General features: G+C 45.3%; 1 protein-coding gene across 1 annotated transcript; it reads right to left on the bottom strand.

Annotated features, from left to right (window-relative positions):
* Positions 1–2,467: 2,467 nt before the first annotated feature.
* Positions 2,468–18,224, bottom strand: LOC143986901 (uncharacterized). The gene is made up of 5 exons (XM_077485308.1): positions 18,195–18,224; positions 16,568–16,795; positions 16,294–16,488; positions 15,520–15,661; positions 2,468–3,601 (listed from the first exon to the last, which is right to left on the bottom strand). The coding sequence occupies exons 1-5, from the start codon at positions 18,222–18,224 to the stop codon at positions 2,787–2,789; spliced, it is 1,410 nt and encodes a 469-aa protein (XP_077341434.1). The 3' UTR covers positions 2,468–2,786.
* Between the last annotated feature and the right edge of the window lie 214 nt (positions 18,225–18,438).

The following is an 18,438-nucleotide window of genomic DNA, read 5'->3' as shown; positions in this document are numbered from 1 at the left end:
GCGCTATACAAGTATTTCATTCATTCATTCAGTGCTCCCGAAAAAACGTCCGTTTTTAAAAAAAATGTTTGCATTGATCCATGTCCCCTGGGGCAGGAGCCGGGTCCCCAACCCCTTTTTAGGACAATAACTCGCATATTAGCCTTTAAAGATTTTGAATGTTCGAGTCCCATAGACTTTAATGGGGTTCTAAAGTTCGTATGACTTTTCGGTCCGTTCGAAGGTTCTGGTGCGAACCGAACCGGGGGGTGTTCAGCTCATCCCTAGTCTGGATCTTCACCTTCAATCCAAAGAGGGTGGGTCGGCCCACCAGGGAGTCCAGTGGCAAGTTTTCAACATTGTTTGTTACATTTTGGCTGTCTCTTTCCTGCGGAAATATTATCATCAAAGTACTCGTCCGTAGAGTTTGACGATTCAGCACTTTCTTCATTTGGGAGGGGGGGGGGGTGTTTTGGCTATCCAAGCTGATTTCACTAATGCTTTGAAGCTTTTATCAGACCTGCCCACTGCTAGGGTAAGATTAGTAGCACTAGAGTCGTTTTCACAGCTGGGTTACCCTTGGGTCAAAAGAAGTCCTTGCTTTGACACGAACGTCCCTTTATCGGTCCAAAAAATGTTAGATCCGGCCCAAATATCATCGATTATATTTGGGTTCCACTCTTGGTGCTAATCTCTTGATTGCTAGGTTGCCTGGTGAATTGGTCAGGTAAGTCAGACTATTCATCTTTGTCCGATCCCCAGCCTGCTCCTAGGGGGGCTCATAGTCACTTGGGTATGCAGAAGCACAACAGGATTTAATTCAAGTGGGACCAGATTTCTGTGTTTCTGGTATGTTTTTCTCCATGTTATCGATGCATATTACCACAGCGTGTTGGCCTTATCCATCAACACCAGCACACATTTCTATCAGGTATCCAGCACTTCAGACCCATGCAGACTCCTGTCAGTTCGTCCATTTTTGCAGCTCACCCTCTCAAACTTCCTCATACCAAGTATACATAGCCAGGCCAGGGGTTTGTGAGTATTTCACAGAGCTATTTGTCTGACATCTGGTCTTCAAGTGTGGTTGACCTTTGCAATTAACGGGGTCAGCCCTTGCTCCCTATTCCCCTATGTATTATCTCACTACAAGCAGTTTGTTCCCATGCCTGTGTTTCTCAGAAAGTAGATTTAATCCTAATAATTTACGGGACATTTATTTTATTTGATTCTGGGCAGTTTCACAGGTTCCAAAAAGGGGGTCCCTTCTTATCATCAATTCATAGGATGCTGGTTTTCCTGCAGTTATAGCTGATACATACAGGGTCCATACACTGAGGCCATCCAGGCATGTGCTACTCTACTAGGATTGTTCATCAAGCTTTCTGATCACACCAACTTTTGTGTCTTTTTTGTCCTCTTTTTGGTGTACTGACCAGCTAGGCCAAGGCACACCTCAGGCCTTGGTAGTTAAGGTATCGCATTTCCAAGTGAAGACTCTGACTACAAATTCTTATAACAAAGTATTGTAGAAAAGATCACACCATAGAAAATGGGGAAAAATAGAAAATAAACCCGGATATGAAGGTGACATTTGTGTATGAAGAACACCTTAACAATTACCACTTTATTCTCCAGGGCCTTTGCTTTCAGAAAATATATGTTTGGGGGTTTTATCTAATCTTCAGGCCCAAAATCTGCATTTTATCATGTGTGCAAAAATAATGGAAAACCAACTCTGGCAGTGAAAGGGTTAATGTGAGCTAGATGGGATCACTTTGCTGTGGTCACGCTCTAAACATCAGAGCTCCCCCTAGCTGCAGCCTGGTAATAACATTGCTAAGAGGTCTATTCATTTATCTTCTACATACTTCAAATCTTTATATAAATGTCTCCTGACATTTAGGGGTCTAGTCATCAATAATTTACATAATAAATCACCCAATGAAAATACATGTACATTCCTTCTGTTTGAATGAGCTGGAGATAATTGCTATTATACTTAGGGCCATCTAAAGTCCAAACATAGTATTTTTCATATTAAATCAATGGTTAGTCTAATAGTGTTGGCTTATTTATGTTCTATCCTTCAGTGTGTACTGTACTGATAAGTGTATGAGTATGATCTCAGGTATTAGTATGAAGACATGTCTGATGAAGGAAACTATTTTTTAAAAAAAATGGATTGGACTAATGTGACAATCATTCATCCAGCTGTTACAATTTCTTGGCTGTGATTTAACAGTGATTTCCTATGATAATCAGCTCCATCTAGTGGCCGTAATCGGGTATTTTTCCTGAAATACCTCAGTTAGTGCAATACTGCATTATGGTCATTAGATGGAGTCAAGGAAATCAGAGTATGAAATGAAATATGGCCAATATTCATCATGGCGGGGCGAATGCCGGTCATAACCGTTCAACTATTTTTTTTAAACAGACCTCTAATTGTTTGTGAAATCTTCCACCACAAAATGTACTCAGCCAATGTGAGTTAATGACTCCATTTTTATTTTTCTACTGTGATCAATGGCCAATATGGTACAACACTTCATCCATGTCTTTGGTGATCTCTGATCTCCTTATCAACTGTTTCTTACATGATGAAGATCAGCCATGGAGTATATCTGAGGTGTATATCAGGGTGTGCTTCTTCCCCACATGAGAGCTGTGATGTCCAGCAACATTCATATAGAAGACATTTCCCGCACTCAAGGCACTAATACACCTCGAGGGTTGTGTGGGATCCCGGATGTACAGGAAGACAGGACTTCAGTGAGGAACAATTGCCTCACTCAGGACAGGAATCAGACAGACTTCTTCCCTGTGTGAGATCTCAGATGTCTGTTAAAACTGGAATTGTCTGAAAAACATTTCCCGCACTCAGGACAGGAATACGGCTTCTCCCCCGTGTGAGATCTCTGATGTGTGGTAAGATTGGACTTCACTGAAAAACATTTCCTGCACACAGGACAGGAATACGGCTTCTCCCCCGTGTGAGATCTCTGATGTGTATAAAGACTGGACTTCCGTGAGAAACATTTCCCGCACTCAGGACAGGAATACGGCTTTTCCCCCGTGTGAGCTCTCTGATGTGTGGTAAGATTGGACTTCACTGAAAAACATTTCCCGCACACAGGGCAGGAATGCGGCTTCTCCCCCGTGTGAGATCTCTGATGTGTGTAAAGACTGGACTTTTCTGAAAAACACTGCCTGCACTCAGGACAGGAATACGGCTTCTCCCCCGTGTGTGATCTCTTATGTGTGTAAAGATGAGACTTCTGTGAGAAACATTTCCCGCACTCAGGACAGAAATACAGCTTCTCCCCTATGTGAGATCTTTTATGCACATTAAGATCAGATTTAAAACGGAAACACTTCCCACACTCAGTACAGGAAAAGCTCTTCTCTGTTGGAAGGACGGCCCCGTCCCTCACAGTCTGAGGTTCCTCAGGATAAGAGGAATACGATGGTCCATCTACACTGTGTGGTGCCGGATGGACATTTGAGGTAGTCGGGTTTTCTCCTGGACTATACTGTGTGATGTCCTCATCTTCTACTTTACAGTCTGGAGACAAAGTGAGACAATCCTCTGAGGTTTTCCTCATCTCCCGTCCATCTACTAAAATAGAAATACAAAGATTATTACTAGACATCAGCTGATTGGTTCCCCTAAACCAGGACTCCGCCCACATCAGGCAGCTTTGTCTCTGAGGATCTTACAATTCCCCCTTCAAGGTAACTAGTAAATGGGTCCTCTGTAGGGCGGCAACTAATGCCGCGTACACACGAGCGAATTGTCTGGCGTACTTAGTCCGGCGAACAATCCGGCGGATAGTCCGGCGGACTTTCTACCAAACGGACTTGGCCACACACGGACACACAGAAAGTCCGGCGTTTGCTAGCGTGATGACGTACAGCACGTACGACAGGACTAGAAAAAGGAAGTTCAATAGCCAGTAGCCAATAGCTTCCTTTTTTGTACTTGCTTCTGAGCATGCGTCATTCTTAGGGCCGGTTCACACAGCGAGGCGATGCGAGGCGACACGGCTCGCCTCGCCTCGCTCCCGCAAGTCGCCCCCGTTCTGTACAATGGAACCGTTCTGAGAGGAGCGACTCGAGTCGCTCCGACTCAGAAAAAAGGTTCCTGTACTACTTCTGGGCGACTTAGGGGGCGACTTGCATTGACTTCTATACAGAAGTCCTCTGCAAGTCGCCGCTGAGGTCCCCGCAGGTCGCGGCGAGGCAAGTCGGAGATGCCTCGCCGCGCCTCGCTGTGTGAACCGGCCCTTAGTCCACCCGACTAGCATATTGACGAATGGATTGTCCGCTGAAACCCAAGTCCGGCGGAAAGATTGGAGTGCAAAACTACTTTCTAAGTCCGCCGGACTTTACGCTGGAAAAGTCCGCTGAAGCCCACACACGATCGAATTGTCCGCCGAAATGCGTTTCGGCGGACTAAGTACGCCGGACAATTTGCTTGTGTGTATGCGGCATCATGATTCTTTTCAGAATTGATTAGATGGAAGATTATTGTTTCAATTAATCGATTAATTGGATAAAAACCGGAAAAAAAGGTTGGTGTATAATTTAGTCAATATTCTTGAATATCTTTATACAGCGGTAAATATAGATTTCCAGATATATAGTTAGATATTTAATCCACTCTGAGAATAACAAACAGATAGATGTATTATTAGAGGGAGAATCTGCTACATATCAGAATCAGAGATCAACATTATTAAAATATAAAAAAAAGAGGTAAAACGCTGTTTTGCAGATGATCAGACAGGATTGTAATATAATATGATGGATGACAGACTCCCTTGTCATAGACAGGTAGGTGGGTACAAGCTCCCTGCACCTGATGTCACTTATGATGGCCGTACACAAATGTATTTTTCTTTAAAAAAAACATTCATCCAATTTTCTAACCATTAGTGGGTCAAATTGGCATTTATTTTCCACCACAGTGAAGGGCAAATTCAAAGGAGCAGAACAGAAAACTTTTCTCCATTAAACTAATTTTCACATCATGTATGTGGTTTTTGCTCAGAAGTTACATTCATTTTATAATTGAATGTTAGCAAGTAGAATTTTAGAACTACACTCGTCCACTCATCGAATGTACAAATATTTGTACAAATATTCTCATCCAAAAATCGATCCGAGTATGACCAGCATAGAACATTTAGTAGCAGCAACATGATTTTTGTTTAATCATCTGTTATGATTGGGTTAAAAAAATAGTCGTTTATGGTGCAAAAACAGCAGATAATCACTACTGTAAGGAATTCATTTGTACTGTGAAATAGTGAAAGTAATATATCTTTATATATATATATATATATATATATATATATATTGTGGTAGTTCGGAATCTCCAATCCTGGGACCGGGTTTTGGGAACAGCCAGCAGTCTGGCTGGATGATGGCACAGGTGGGTCTTGGGCTTAAAACAAAGCCAACACCATGGTTCTGGGCTCCACCCTCCCAAGGAGTCCAGGCGTGTAAGGGAGAAGAAGTGTGCATGTCTGCACAGGTCGGTCTGTCAGAGCAGACAGAGGGTCCAAGCTTGTGGGCTGAAAGAGAAGCTGTTAAAGAGTGCTGAGGTACTGGGTGTACAGGAACTCTGTTAAAGAGCCAAGAGGGCTGCAGCAGAAGTCTGAGCAGCAGTGCTGCTAAAGAGAGCCAGGTGGCTTGGTATTTTTGGTTCTACATACATTACTGCTGTGGAAAGCTGAAACCCCTGTGTGGGCAACTATTTTGTTATCTGACTTTTCTTTCTTTAATAAAAGTGGGCCTACGAGCCCTTAAACGACATCTGGTGTGGATCCAGCTCACTGGTAAGCTCTACCTTGAAGCTAAAATAACCCCCAAATACTACAAGTGGTGGAGAATGCGGGCAGAAGACGGTGGAATCCGGGTCCTTGCTCTACAGTAAGTTCAAGTCAGGAACTATTGGCTGTGTGTGGAAGTGCAGCCAGGCAAAAGGCATTGCGTGTTGCAGGTGGTGTACCTGTGAATGAAAAGTCAAAAAAATTTTTTTTTTTTTCTCTCTCTTGCTATGAACTGTGTTTGTGTGCATGAGACAGCACAATCAGTGTGTGCAATGTGCAGGTGAGGAAAGCTTGCATGAAGAGAAAAGCAACTTGCTGAAATGAGAGACAGAGCTTTGTGGTTGGAGGGGTTGTTACCACCCAAACGAGCCCCATACATACCTGATCAGAGTGTATCAAGGAGAAAAAGGGCTGGGGTTGTCCCTAGCAACCCTGGTGCAATGAGTGCACAGGTGACTGCTGTTATGGAGAGTCCACCAGCATTTGAATCTGCAGTGGATTGGTGCAAGCGGCATTTAGCAGCACTGGACCAAGCTACAGAGGAAAGGAAGCCAACCCTCAGTGCAAGGGGAAAGCCGCTGGATGTCCATAACTGGAAGAGGGCTGTTGTTGCCCCTGGCAAAGCTGATGCAGTTAAAACAGCTAATGTGAAAGATGTGAATGTGTCACAGCATGAGACGGGATCCAGCAGAGAGAAGCCCATGCTATATGCAAGGAGCGAGGCTGATCAAAGGCTGAGGATGAGAGTGGTTGCCCATAGCAACGCAAAGGAAGCCAGTCGGGCTGTCTCTGTACCATGGGCTATATCTAATAAGGATCGTGGAAAGCAGCTTAAGGAGGAGCCAATTTTTCATGTTGGAGAGAGCCAGCAAAGTTCTGCTGGGGGAGTGCGGTCTCCCATGGCAACCGGAGTGAAATTTATGCCTGAAAGGAGCTGCAGTAGAGGTTTGGTTCAGCGTCCCCACAAAGAGGCCTGTGCATTCCGGCCAGCTGGGAATCACCAGGAGAGAATCGCTTTGGGAAAAAATCGTCCAGTACCATGCCTGGAATGTGGCCAGCTGGGGCATGGCATGTTTTCTTGCCCTAGGTTGTGGAATACGGCTGGAGATAATGTTGCTGAGAAAAAAGTTTTGTCTGTAGGCCCAGATTCCGGTGAAAATATGTTTGCAGTCACCCCTAGCAACAAGAAGTTTCCTGTTGTGCCTGCAGGGGGTGCTAAACGGTGGGAGATGCCTGCTGTAGTTTCATCCCATGGCCCCCAGGAGGAGTTGGCCAGTAAAAGTGCAGCAGAGGACTGGTGCATAAGACGACGTACTCAAATGAAGATGGTGACCCCAACTACTGTGGTGGGTAAGACTGTCTTTAATGAAATGATGGCTGGAACTGCTGATTTCATGTGTAAAAGGACTGGTTACAAGACTGTCCATGATGAGGTGAGAGTGACCCCAGTTAGTGGGGCCACTGAATGTGCATTTGAGAATGACTTTTCCCTATATAGTGGGAATGCAAGGGTTAAAATCCAAATAGAACCTGTGTTGATGTCTAAAAGTGTTGTGTCTAATGACTATCAGGCTCAAGTTGACCATGGGCTAGGACAGCCTACAAATGCGAAAAATGCTATAAGTGTTACTGTTAATGAAAAGTTTAATGCTGTTGGGAAAACATTTGCTCTGAAAGAACCTGGGGTTATCAAAAATGGGCCGTTGCCTGTAGCAACTGGTGGTAAGACAGCACAGTTGTCCACAGGAATCTCCAGGGAACTTCATGTATTGGAGTCAGAGGTTGCCCTGGACAACTGCGATGTCACTCTGGTGGGACAGAATGGAACTGTACTGTGTAATGGTAATGTGTTAGTGCAAGCTGCTAGTACTAAAAATGTGCAGGTAAATGGTGGATTAACACAACCTGTGAAAAATGCAAAGGTGTGTGAGGCTTATGAAATGCAAGCTGAGAAAGGTGGTGAATATGGTGTATTGCAACCTGTGCCCCCACAGTCTGACATGATTTACAATGACTGGTGTAATAAGTCTGCAGCTGAGCCAGTCTGTTCTTATGTGTCTCCTTGGGCAGATGGATCGGTGCTGAGGAGTACCGCTGAAGGGAGCGCACATGCAACAGATTGGGATAGTTGGAGCAAAAATCTTATCTCCCTGATAGATAAGGCTTTTATGCACAAAGATAAGGTGGACACGGTTTCTGCTGGGCCAGCAGGGGAGGCTGCAGAACAGCCTGTACCTGAGGGCGCGGTGGCTGCTGCAGGGGTTAACCCTGGTGAGCAGGATGAACCAAATAAGGGCACAGCAGAGACATTGTCCGTGAACCACAAAACTGAGGTTGGCATGGAGTGTCAACGTGACGTCACTGGTAATGTTCTGGAGCAGTTCACTGATGCTGAGTCTGAGAAGTTGGGTATGAGTCCAGCAATTGGCAGCGCTCTGGTGGAGCACCAGGCTGTGTTTACCTCCAGCCGAGAGGAGGTTCCGTTAACCGTCGCAACTTTTCAAGTCTCAGCAAGTGGGTCTCTCTGCAGCCCCAGTGTCATGAAAATTCCCAGGAAGGACTTAGGTCTGGAGTCAAGGGCCTGGTTTATAACTGAAGCATTAAAAGAGATGCTTGAACTTTGGGATGTACAGCCAATCTATACTAGTGTGTCTCCTCCACAGTCTGATGGGCTGGTACTGCGCAGTACCACTAGGTGGAGCACTGTATGGCAGGCTGTACAGAGCAAAGCAAAACAGGACAGGAATGGTTTATTCCTAAATTTGCTACTTTTGTTAAAAGTTGCTGCTACGTATGCTGCTGGACTACGTGCAGAAGAAATATTTGAGACAGACTTTGGAGAAGTTGAAAATAAGGTCCCCGGGACAGGGGAATGGGCAAGGAGCGTGGATAAAAATACAGATGGCATCAGAACGGGTCAAGTGGTAGGACAGCTGCCTGCAGAGTGGGTGAACCCAGGGGAGGTGGCGTCCTGTGAGGTTCCTATGGGTGATGGCGGCCCTCTGGTATGTGTGCCCTCTGCAGACTCTGCCCTAGCAAATGTTGGAAAAAAAGGCATTGGTGACATGTGCAACATTGAGAGGTCTAATGTTGGTTTGAATATGTCTGTCAATGATGAACCAAATAATGTGTTAATGGTACATGATGATGTGGTGTCCAAAGGTACAGGTAAACCTGGTAATCAATTAGTGACTGCTGAGTCAGGTACCAGAAATAAGAGGTGGGTTTCCGTTCTAAACACTATAGAAATAGGCCTCCTACAGTCTCAGAACAGTACTGCTGAGAAAGTTTTGGGGAAACCTGGGAACCTGAAGCGTGGAGGCAGAAGGGTTGGTAGAAAGACCAACGGGAACCCATTAAGATTTCAGGAGAGGAAGTGCTTATGGAAATGCACTCGGAAGAAAAGTTGGGAAGGTTGCATCAAAGCTCATAGCAGAGTGACAGTAAGGCTTAGAGGGAGACACCAAAGGAGGCATTGGGTGGAGTTCCCCGTTAGGAGAAGCGAGGTTGGACAGGAGGGTACTTCTGTAAATGGTATCTGGCACAGAGGTGCCAAAAGTACCTTGGGTGTTCCGCCCTCTGGGTCGAAACAAAGGGGGGGGATATGTGGTAGTTCGGAATCTCCAATCCTGGGACCGGGTTTTGGGACCAGCCAGCAGTCTGGCTGGATGATGGCACAGGTGGGTCTTGGGCTTAAAACAAAGCCAACACCATGGTTCTGGGCTCCACCCTCCCAAGGAGTCCAGGCGTGTAAGGGAGAAGAAGTGTGCATGTCTGCACAGGTCGGTCTGTCAGAGCAGACAGAGGGTCCAAGCTTGTGGGCTGAAAGAGAAGCTGTTAAAGAGTGCTGAGGTACTGGGTGTACAGGAACTCTGTTAAAGAGCCAAGAGGGCTGCAGCAGAAGTCTGAGCAGCAGTGCTGCTAAAGAGAGCCAGGTGGCTTGGTATTTTTGGTTCTACATACATTACTGCTGTGGAAAGCTGAAACCCCTGTGTGGGCAACTATTTTGTTATCTGACTTTTCTTTCTTTAATAAAAATGGGCCTACGAGCCCTTAAACGACATCTGGTGTGGATCCAGCTCACTGGTAAGCTCTACCTTGAAGCTAAAATAACCCCCAAATACTACAATATATATATATATATATATATATATATATATATATATATATATATATATATATATATATATATATATATATATATATATAATGTACCCAGGATATACAGTGGACCTTTTACTAGTGTTTTGAAAGACGAGCAGCTTTTTTTTCAAATTCGGACTCAGTTTGCGAGTGTTGTCTCGCAAATTGAGCAGAATTCAAGCTAATGGTGTGTGCAGTACTGCATTTGGCTAGAGGAGTGGTGGCACCGGTGATACTCAGAATCACTCGGAAATACTCAGAAACACTCAAATACTCCGTTCCTGAGTGTTTCCCAGCCTTTCCAAGGCTTTCTGAGTTCAGCCGAGCCTATTTCCGAGGCTCTCCGGCGCCCCACACCTCTGGCCACATGCAGTATTGCAAGCATTAGAAGTCAATGGGGAATGAATTATCTTAGTTTCCATTGACTTCTATGGGGAAACTCGCTTTGATATGCGTGTGTTTTGGATTACAAGCATTCTCCTGGAACGGATTATGCTCGTAATCCAAGGTTCCACTGTATGGGGATTTTACCTGGGAGTCACACATGAAGATATATGGAGGTTAGAGGGGGGACTTTTATATTAAACTAATACTGACAGCTGAGACTTTTTTCATGGATATAATAATTTCTTTATCGTACATCACAGGACACAGAGCATCATAGTCATTACTTTGTGAGTTATAGGCCAATTATAGGTGAATGGATACTGGTATACCCAAAATGAAACAGGAAGTCCCCCTCCCTATATAACCGCTCCCATACTGGGAGTACCTCAGTTTTTTCGCCAGTGTCTAAGATGTTGGTCAGGGTTGGTGAAGTGCTAAGAGATCTCTGCTAAGAAATTCCTGACGGGATCAAGGAACTGTGCAAACGGATAGTGTCACGTACCTGATGGTGAGCCTGATGTGTAGAGGAAGGCCTCCCGTACAACTCCGGCTCAAGGGCCGCTGGTAGTGGGACAGCTGGTGCTGGAGCACATTGAAGTAAGAGTGCCTAGGATAAGTCCTGAAGTCTGTGTAGGTAGTTTCCAGGAACACACAGGTAGAAAGCTGGACTTGGCTGGTAGCAGGCTGGAGCATAGCCGGATCACAGGCAGGTCTTGTCAGCAGACAAGTAGATAAGGTACAACAGCAGGCAGGAGCATAGTCAGGTCACAGGCAGGCTCGAGAACAGGTAGGCAGAACCATAGTCAGGTCACAGGCAGGTTTTCCAACAGGTAGGCAGATTGGGTATAACAGCAGGCAGAGAGAAGTCAGGGAGCAAGTTGGAACGGTATTCAGAAATCAACACAGGGTAACCAGATTTCAGGTAAATGCTGTAGACCAAGCAGCAACCAGTCAGTACTGAGTTCTGTGTTTCAAATAGGCTGCCTGGCACCAGTTCTGGAGACAGGCACGCGCACACAAGCAAATGCGCGATCACGTTCGCGCATGCGTATGCGCGTCTACTGATGCGCCCGTGGCAGATCTCTGTATACCTTGTCGGCACCTGTGCACATGTGTGCGCCTGAGAACATCAGCTGTATTCCATGGACAACTTCCCTGAAATATAGATCTAAAGTGCCTGGAACCCAAAATGGATGGTACCCGGGTCTCACAGAAGAAGAAACAAGGTTTCTGTCTGTAATGCATTTTCTTTTGAGAGCTGGACCCTGGGATCCGGCACCTTGGTCATGTTTATACAACCAAAGAGTTCTCCGGCAGGGTGCTGTATAGGTCCAAGGGAGTGGACTCTGTAAAAGGGGACCCGGTCCTGGGAGGTCTGTTATGACACGGCCCACTGCGATGGGTGAAGGCTGGATCTGTCTGTGATAATCTCCATCAGTCTTGCGGCCGGACGGGTAAGTCAGAAAGATCCTAAGGAATGTATAATATTTATATATTTATATTGTGACAATGCGGGGTGATTAGGTTCAAGTGGTGCATGCAATTTTCCAGAAACGTGTATAGAGAGCACTGACACCAGCACTGATACCAGCAACTCGCTGCGGGACCCAAAAATATGACACCGCTCAACCTCTTCAAACAGGAGGGTACGGGCATATAGTACGGTGTGTTTTTTTTGTACAAGGAAGTGAGCCAAAGGTAGAAAAAAGGTCCGTGTGCTAGATTAAATAAATAGTTTATAGAGTTATGCATATACATGGTCTACTGGTCACGTGTTGAATTCCTCCGAGATCCATGCCTCATTCATTTTTTTAAATGTGAGGTAGTCAACACTGTCCTGAGCTAGGCGAGTGCGCTTATCGGTCACAATCCCCCCTGCTGCGCTGAATGTCCTTTCGGACAGGACACTGGGCGAGGGGAAAGCCAACAGTTCCATTGCAAATTGGGCAAGCTCTGGCCAGAGGTCAAGCCTGCCCACCCAGTAGTCCAGGGGTTCATCACTTCTCAGGGCGTCCACATCGGCCGTTAACCCGATGTAGTCGGACACCTGTCGGTCTAGGCGTTCCCTGATGCTGGATCCGGATGACACCTGTCGATGGGTCGGCTGAAAGAATGACCTCATATCAGAAGTCACCAATACATCTTCAAACCGCCCTCTTCTTGCAGGCGCTGTTGGATTGGTACCCGCAACTCTTTCTCTGTGAGTGGGAATTCCTCCTCTGCCAGCGCACGCAAAAGCAGAATGCAGCATTTCTCGAAGCAAGGCCTGGAAGTTCTGCTTTGTGGGTTCCGTTGCTCCAACTGGGCTCGGTGATGGCAGCTCATGTGGCTTCTTAAGGCGGTCGTCCCTAGATGAGTGTTGGGCCCACCGTGACTTATGCGTTGACTGCAAAGGCTGCAGATGGCAAAACTATTGTCAGCAGCGGGCACGTTAAAAAAAGCCCACACTGCGGAGCCATGTCCTGGGAGAGCCAGATGTTGACGCCTCACTCCTGATACATTAGCAGTCTGGTTTGTCCCTACTGTGCAATGTAAGTTCCGCCTGCTTCTCCTCCCTACCTGCTGGTTCATATCTCCCTCTGAACTCCCCTCCTCTTCCTCTCTTGTGGGCACCCACGTGACATCACTAGACACGTCATCATCGACGTCACCTTCCCCACCGCTATAATTAGAGATCTCGGAGTAGGCAGCAACAACGGGGACCAACCTCCTCCTTGGGCTGATCTGGGTACTGTCATCAGACTGCTGAGTGACGGTTGTTGCTACCTCCTATTCCTGATCCAATGCCAAGAGTGGCTGTGCATCGGCAATGTCTTGTGATGGATCGGAAAATAATTCCTGTGATTCAAGCGGAGGGTATATGGTGGTGGTGGTGTTGGTGGTAGTGTCTTTGGGGGTGCACACAGCAGAGAGTGAAGAAGAGGGTGCAGATCGAGAGGATGAGGAGGGTGCAGAAGAGTAAGGCTGAGTGAGCCACTCAACCAAGACTGGTGCGTCCTTTGACATAATCAAATGCACCTTCTGCAATTTGCCACTTTGGCTCAAGCCTGTTGCTCCTGCCCTACCCCTACCACCCCTGCAGAAGGGCCTGCCTCTTCCTCTGCCTGTCATTTTTTAAATGACCCTGTGACAAAAGTCTCTAGAGAAGTGCAGTATGTATGTGGAAGATGGTATATAACACCCCGCTTCATTCTGTCGTTTTGGGGGGCCACTGGTCTATCACACCAGTTATAATACTTTTTTCTAATTGTGTTTGTCACTCTTTGTAGCATCGCTGCAGAACCGCTCAGCAGTCACAATGCTGCACAGTGGAAATGCACTATAATATGCTTTCTATATTTGCAAGTATTTTATACGTGAATTACACACCTAGATATTGCACACCAAATAGTACACCTATACCAGTCCTTAAAAGGACCTTTGTGGACCTAATAGTAGCTAGCTAGTAGCTAATGAAATGCAGACTGTCCCTGCTCCAAACACCAAACTGTCCCTCCCGACACTGAGAAATGACAGCTGCAGAATCGGTCAGCAGCACAGCAGTACAGTGCACTATAATATGCTTTCTATATTTGAAAGAAATATTATACGTGTATTACAACCCTATATACTGTACACCTATACCAGTCCTTAAAAGGACCTTTGTGGACCTAGTAGTAGCTAGCTAATAGCTAGTGAAATGCAGACTGTCCCTGCTCCAAAAACCAAACTGTTCCTCCCTACACTGAAAAACGACAGCTGCAGAATTGGTCAGCACTCAGCTCAGCAGCACAGCAGTGAAGTATAATATGCTTTCTATATTTGAAAGAAAGTATATTATAGGTGTACAACCCTATATACTGTACACCTATACCAGTCCTTAAAAGGACCTTTGTGGACCTAGTAGCTAGTGATTGTCTCTGCTTCAAACTGTCCCTCAGTCCCTACACTGATAAAAGACAGCTGCAGAATCGGTCAGCACTCAGCAGCACAGCAGTCAGCAGTAGAGCTGCAACTAACGATTAATTTGTCTGTCGACTAATCTATCGATTATTTTTTCGATTAGTCAACAACTATCCGATTATTTTTTTTATTTTTATTTTTTAATGAATCTAGTGTTTTTTTTTTGATTAGCTAATTAATCCTTTGGATAACCTTGAGAGTATTGTATTGTAGAGTATTGTATTGCAGAGTATTGGCGGGCAGAGTATTGGCGGGCAGAGTATTGGCGGGCAGAGTATTGGCGGGCAGAGTATTGGCGGGCAGAGTATTGTACTGCATTGGCTGGCAGAGTATTGTATTGCAGAGTATTGCATTGGCTGGCAGGGTATTGCATTGGTGAAGGGACATTGTTTTATCACGTTATAGAAGATCCCAGCAGTTGTTCTGTTTATGGATTCAGAAGAAGGTTTTCACTGAAAAAAAAACACTGCTTTGGACTTTTGGATTTATACTTATTTATTTATCTTTATTTCCTTTGTTTGGTGTTAGCACCTAATTGGGACTTCACCCACTATTGTTGTTCACTTTATTTTGTTTGCAACTTTTTTTTTGGTATATTGCAGTTTTTTGTGATATGTTATGTACCATTTTAGATATTGTATGATCACTAGTCTCACATTTTTTATTGTTTGATATTTGGTCTAGCGCCCCTTTTATGAGTATATTTATTGCATTGGCTGGCAGGGTATTGTATTGCAGAGTATTGAATTGGCTGGCAGAGTATTGTATTGCAGAGTATTGCATTGCAGAGTATTGCATTGGCTGGCAGAGTATCGGGCTGGCAGAGTATTGGCAGGGTATGGAGGATGGCTGCTTCCAACAGCAGACAACAGAACAAGTAATCCTGGGGGGATTGTTCTGTCAGAGATCTTGCCATACCCGGGTATGGGGCAGAAGACCCAAATCACATACCCCAGGTGCCTAGATCTAGTAACATCTATGGGGAAAATGAACATTTTGCTGCCAGCTGATCCCCAGAATCTCCATAAATCCAGTCTAGATACATAAATTGTGTCGGCAGCACAGAGAAGGAAGATTATCGGAGAGAAATCCAGGAATACAGGATGGGGAACACAGCTCAGGAAAGTGACCAGGGGATTACAGGCTGATATCACCCAGCCCCCGCCCTACTCTGGACCAATCAGTGAGCAGTATGGGTGGAGGAATGTATTTAGTGTTAATGACCCACCTGTGCTGATCTCTGTAGGAGTGTCCTCCTCTATAAATGTCCCCGTTATTCCATCCTCCTCCATAGACTGCTGATCATCCCTCACATACCTCTCTTCTTCTTCTGATTTCACCTCAAATTCTATATCGATTGGATCTCCACTCTAAACCCAGAAAATGAGAGAGAATATCATCTGTAAGATATAAGATTTATTATTGTGACTTCACATAAAAAATATACACATTGGTGTTGATTTACATAGTTAGGTTGAAAAAAGACACAAGTCCATCTAGTTCAACCACAAAAAAATAATAATAATAATATCATACAATCCCATATACCCAATTCTATACCCACAGTTGATCCAGAAGAAGGCGAAAAAACCCCAGCAAAGCATGATCCAATTTGCTATAACAGGGGAAAAAATTCCTTCCTGATCCCCCGAGAGGCAATCGGATTTTCCCCGGATCAACTTTACCTATAAATGTCAGTACTCAGTTATATTATGTACACTTAGGAAATAATCCAGGCCTTTACTAAAGGCAAATCCACTACGCACTACAAGTGCACATGGAAGTTGCTGTACATCTGAGTGGAAAGATCTGAAATGAGGGGAAGCTCTGCTGATTTCTATTATCCAATCATATGCAAGCAAAAATGCTGTTTTTTTTATTTTCCTTCTATGTTACCCTCAGATCTAGTGACTGCACTTCCAAGTGCACAGTGGATTTGCCTTTAGTAAATAAACCCCCCTGTGTCCTCAAGTTCATGCCATAGATGATCCATCCCACCAACCTTGTAACAGTGGGGGATGGTGTGATCTTCCTGTGTGGAATCCCGGGAATACAGAGGATGAGGACATCTCTCTGGTGGGTTCCTGGTATTAGGTGGTTCCATCATATACTTGTGTCTTTCTGAAAACTCCTCCATCACTCCATACTCCTCATCCTCCTCTTTAACGTCATAATTATCATCCCCAAGGTTTCCACTCTGAAAATATAATAAAACATTCATTGTAACAATCATGCTGTGTATAAATCAGAACTACCAATAATTGTCAATCATCTACCTGATGATGGTGAGGGAAGGTGTGATCTTCCTGTTTGAAATTCCAGGAATACAGAGGACGGGGACATCTCTCTGGTGGGTTCCTGTAGCTGGATGACTCCACCATGGTGTCCTGGTACAGATCTTTGCATTCCTTTAGAAACTCTGACGCCTCCATCACCCCATCCTCATCATCCTCCTCTTTTATCTCTTCTTTAACTTCAACTTTAGAATCTCTCAGGTTTCCACTCTAAATATATAATAAAAATGACATCAATGGTAACAATGCAGATAATGTACAGATCCTAATGATACTATCAGTGATTGTTCCTCATCTACCTGATGATGGTGGGGGATGGTGTGATCTTCCTGTGTGGAATCCCGGGAATACAGAGGACGGGGACATCTCTCTGGTGGGTTCCCATTACTGGATCCATCTGTAGGAAACACACACACTGACTGAATACATTGTTTCTATGTGTTTATCAGATGATGGGGGATCTAGGTGGAGCCTCCGTACTGCTCTCTCCTTTACAATAAAGTCTCCTCTTACCCGGTGATGTGAGGGGCGGCTGATTGTCCATCATGACGTCCTTGTAGAGATCCTTGTGTCCTTCTAAATACTCCCACTCCTCCATGGAGAAATAGACAGTGACATCCTGACACCTTATAGGAACCTGACACACACAATGATACAGTCACCATCCAGACACATCCCTTGTCTGTTACTGGATAATGTCCCAGAATTCCCAGAATCCTCCTCACCTCTCCTGTCAGCAGCTCCATCATCCTTTTGGTGACTTTGCAAATCTTCTGCATGTTGTGTCTGTCAGGTTTTAGGGAGTCACATGGAGGCACTGTGATGGTCATATGATCACCGGACTTCACAAGAGGAAATCTCTGTATTGGAGAACCAATAGGAATATCATGTTAGAATCCCAGAATCCTCCTCACCTCTCCGGTCAGGTCTGTGTTTTATTAATAGAGATAAGAGTGATGTCATGTGACCTCCCAGAATCCTCCTCACCTCTCCGATCAGCAGGTAGATGATCTCCAGGGTGAGGTTTAGTATCTTCTCAGTCATGGGACTCCGGTCCTCCACCATCCTCATTGGTGCCGTCATTTGATCTGTACAGGTCTCTTTGTAGACGAATAACTTTGGGAAATGAAAGAAATAATTATTTGGATGGTATAGGTCACATAATCATAGGATATGAGTGTGTGTGTGGGGATAGGAGGGTTGCTGTACATTTAAGAACTACTGCCATTATAAAAATGTCCCTGTCTATTTTGTGTCTGCAAGATATTTCTTGCTCAGATGGCGAGGTGAAGGCCCTTCGCTTGCTGGCAGGAGTTCTTTAAGAAGGTCATAAAAGTGCATGTGGGGTGGGGATACCATCAGAAACCCCTATGAATCCTAAATCCACCTCTTACCTGAGAGCCTTGCAGCCTGACTACTCTCTTAGAGGCCCCGACAGCCCTTCAGCCACACTAACTTCTCAGGGTTGTTCAGCCCTATTATTTCCTAAGTGATCCCCAAAGTCCTTCAGGTACACTTCCTCCTCAGGGGTCCTAGAGTCTTTCAGATGAAGTAAACCTTCAGAGGCTTGCAGGGTCCTTTAGTCTCACTACCTCCTCAGAGACCCTACTTTACTCAGAACCAGTGGAGGAACTACCATGGTCGCAAAGGCCACAACTGCCACTGGGCCCTGGCATTCTGCCACCATGAGGAGGGCACCAAGACAGCAGGAAAGAGTCCTGGGATCAGTGGAGTCTTCTCTGATGATTGCCAAGTAGGATTGCTGAGAACAGGGTGTGATGTACATTCAGCCTTTTCAGAGTCCTCTTGCTGTCCCTGATCTGCCAATGCGGGCACAGCACCCTCCAACATCA

The sequence above is a fragment of the Lithobates pipiens genome, unplaced genomic scaffold, assembly GCF_037356315.1.
Source record: "Lithobates pipiens isolate NorthernLeopardFrog02 unplaced genomic scaffold, aLitPip1_a1.2 Scaffold_18, whole genome shotgun sequence".
NCBI lineage: Eukaryota > Metazoa > Chordata > Amphibia > Anura > Ranidae > Lithobates > Lithobates pipiens.
This window is presented reverse-complemented; position numbering and strand designations above follow the sequence as displayed.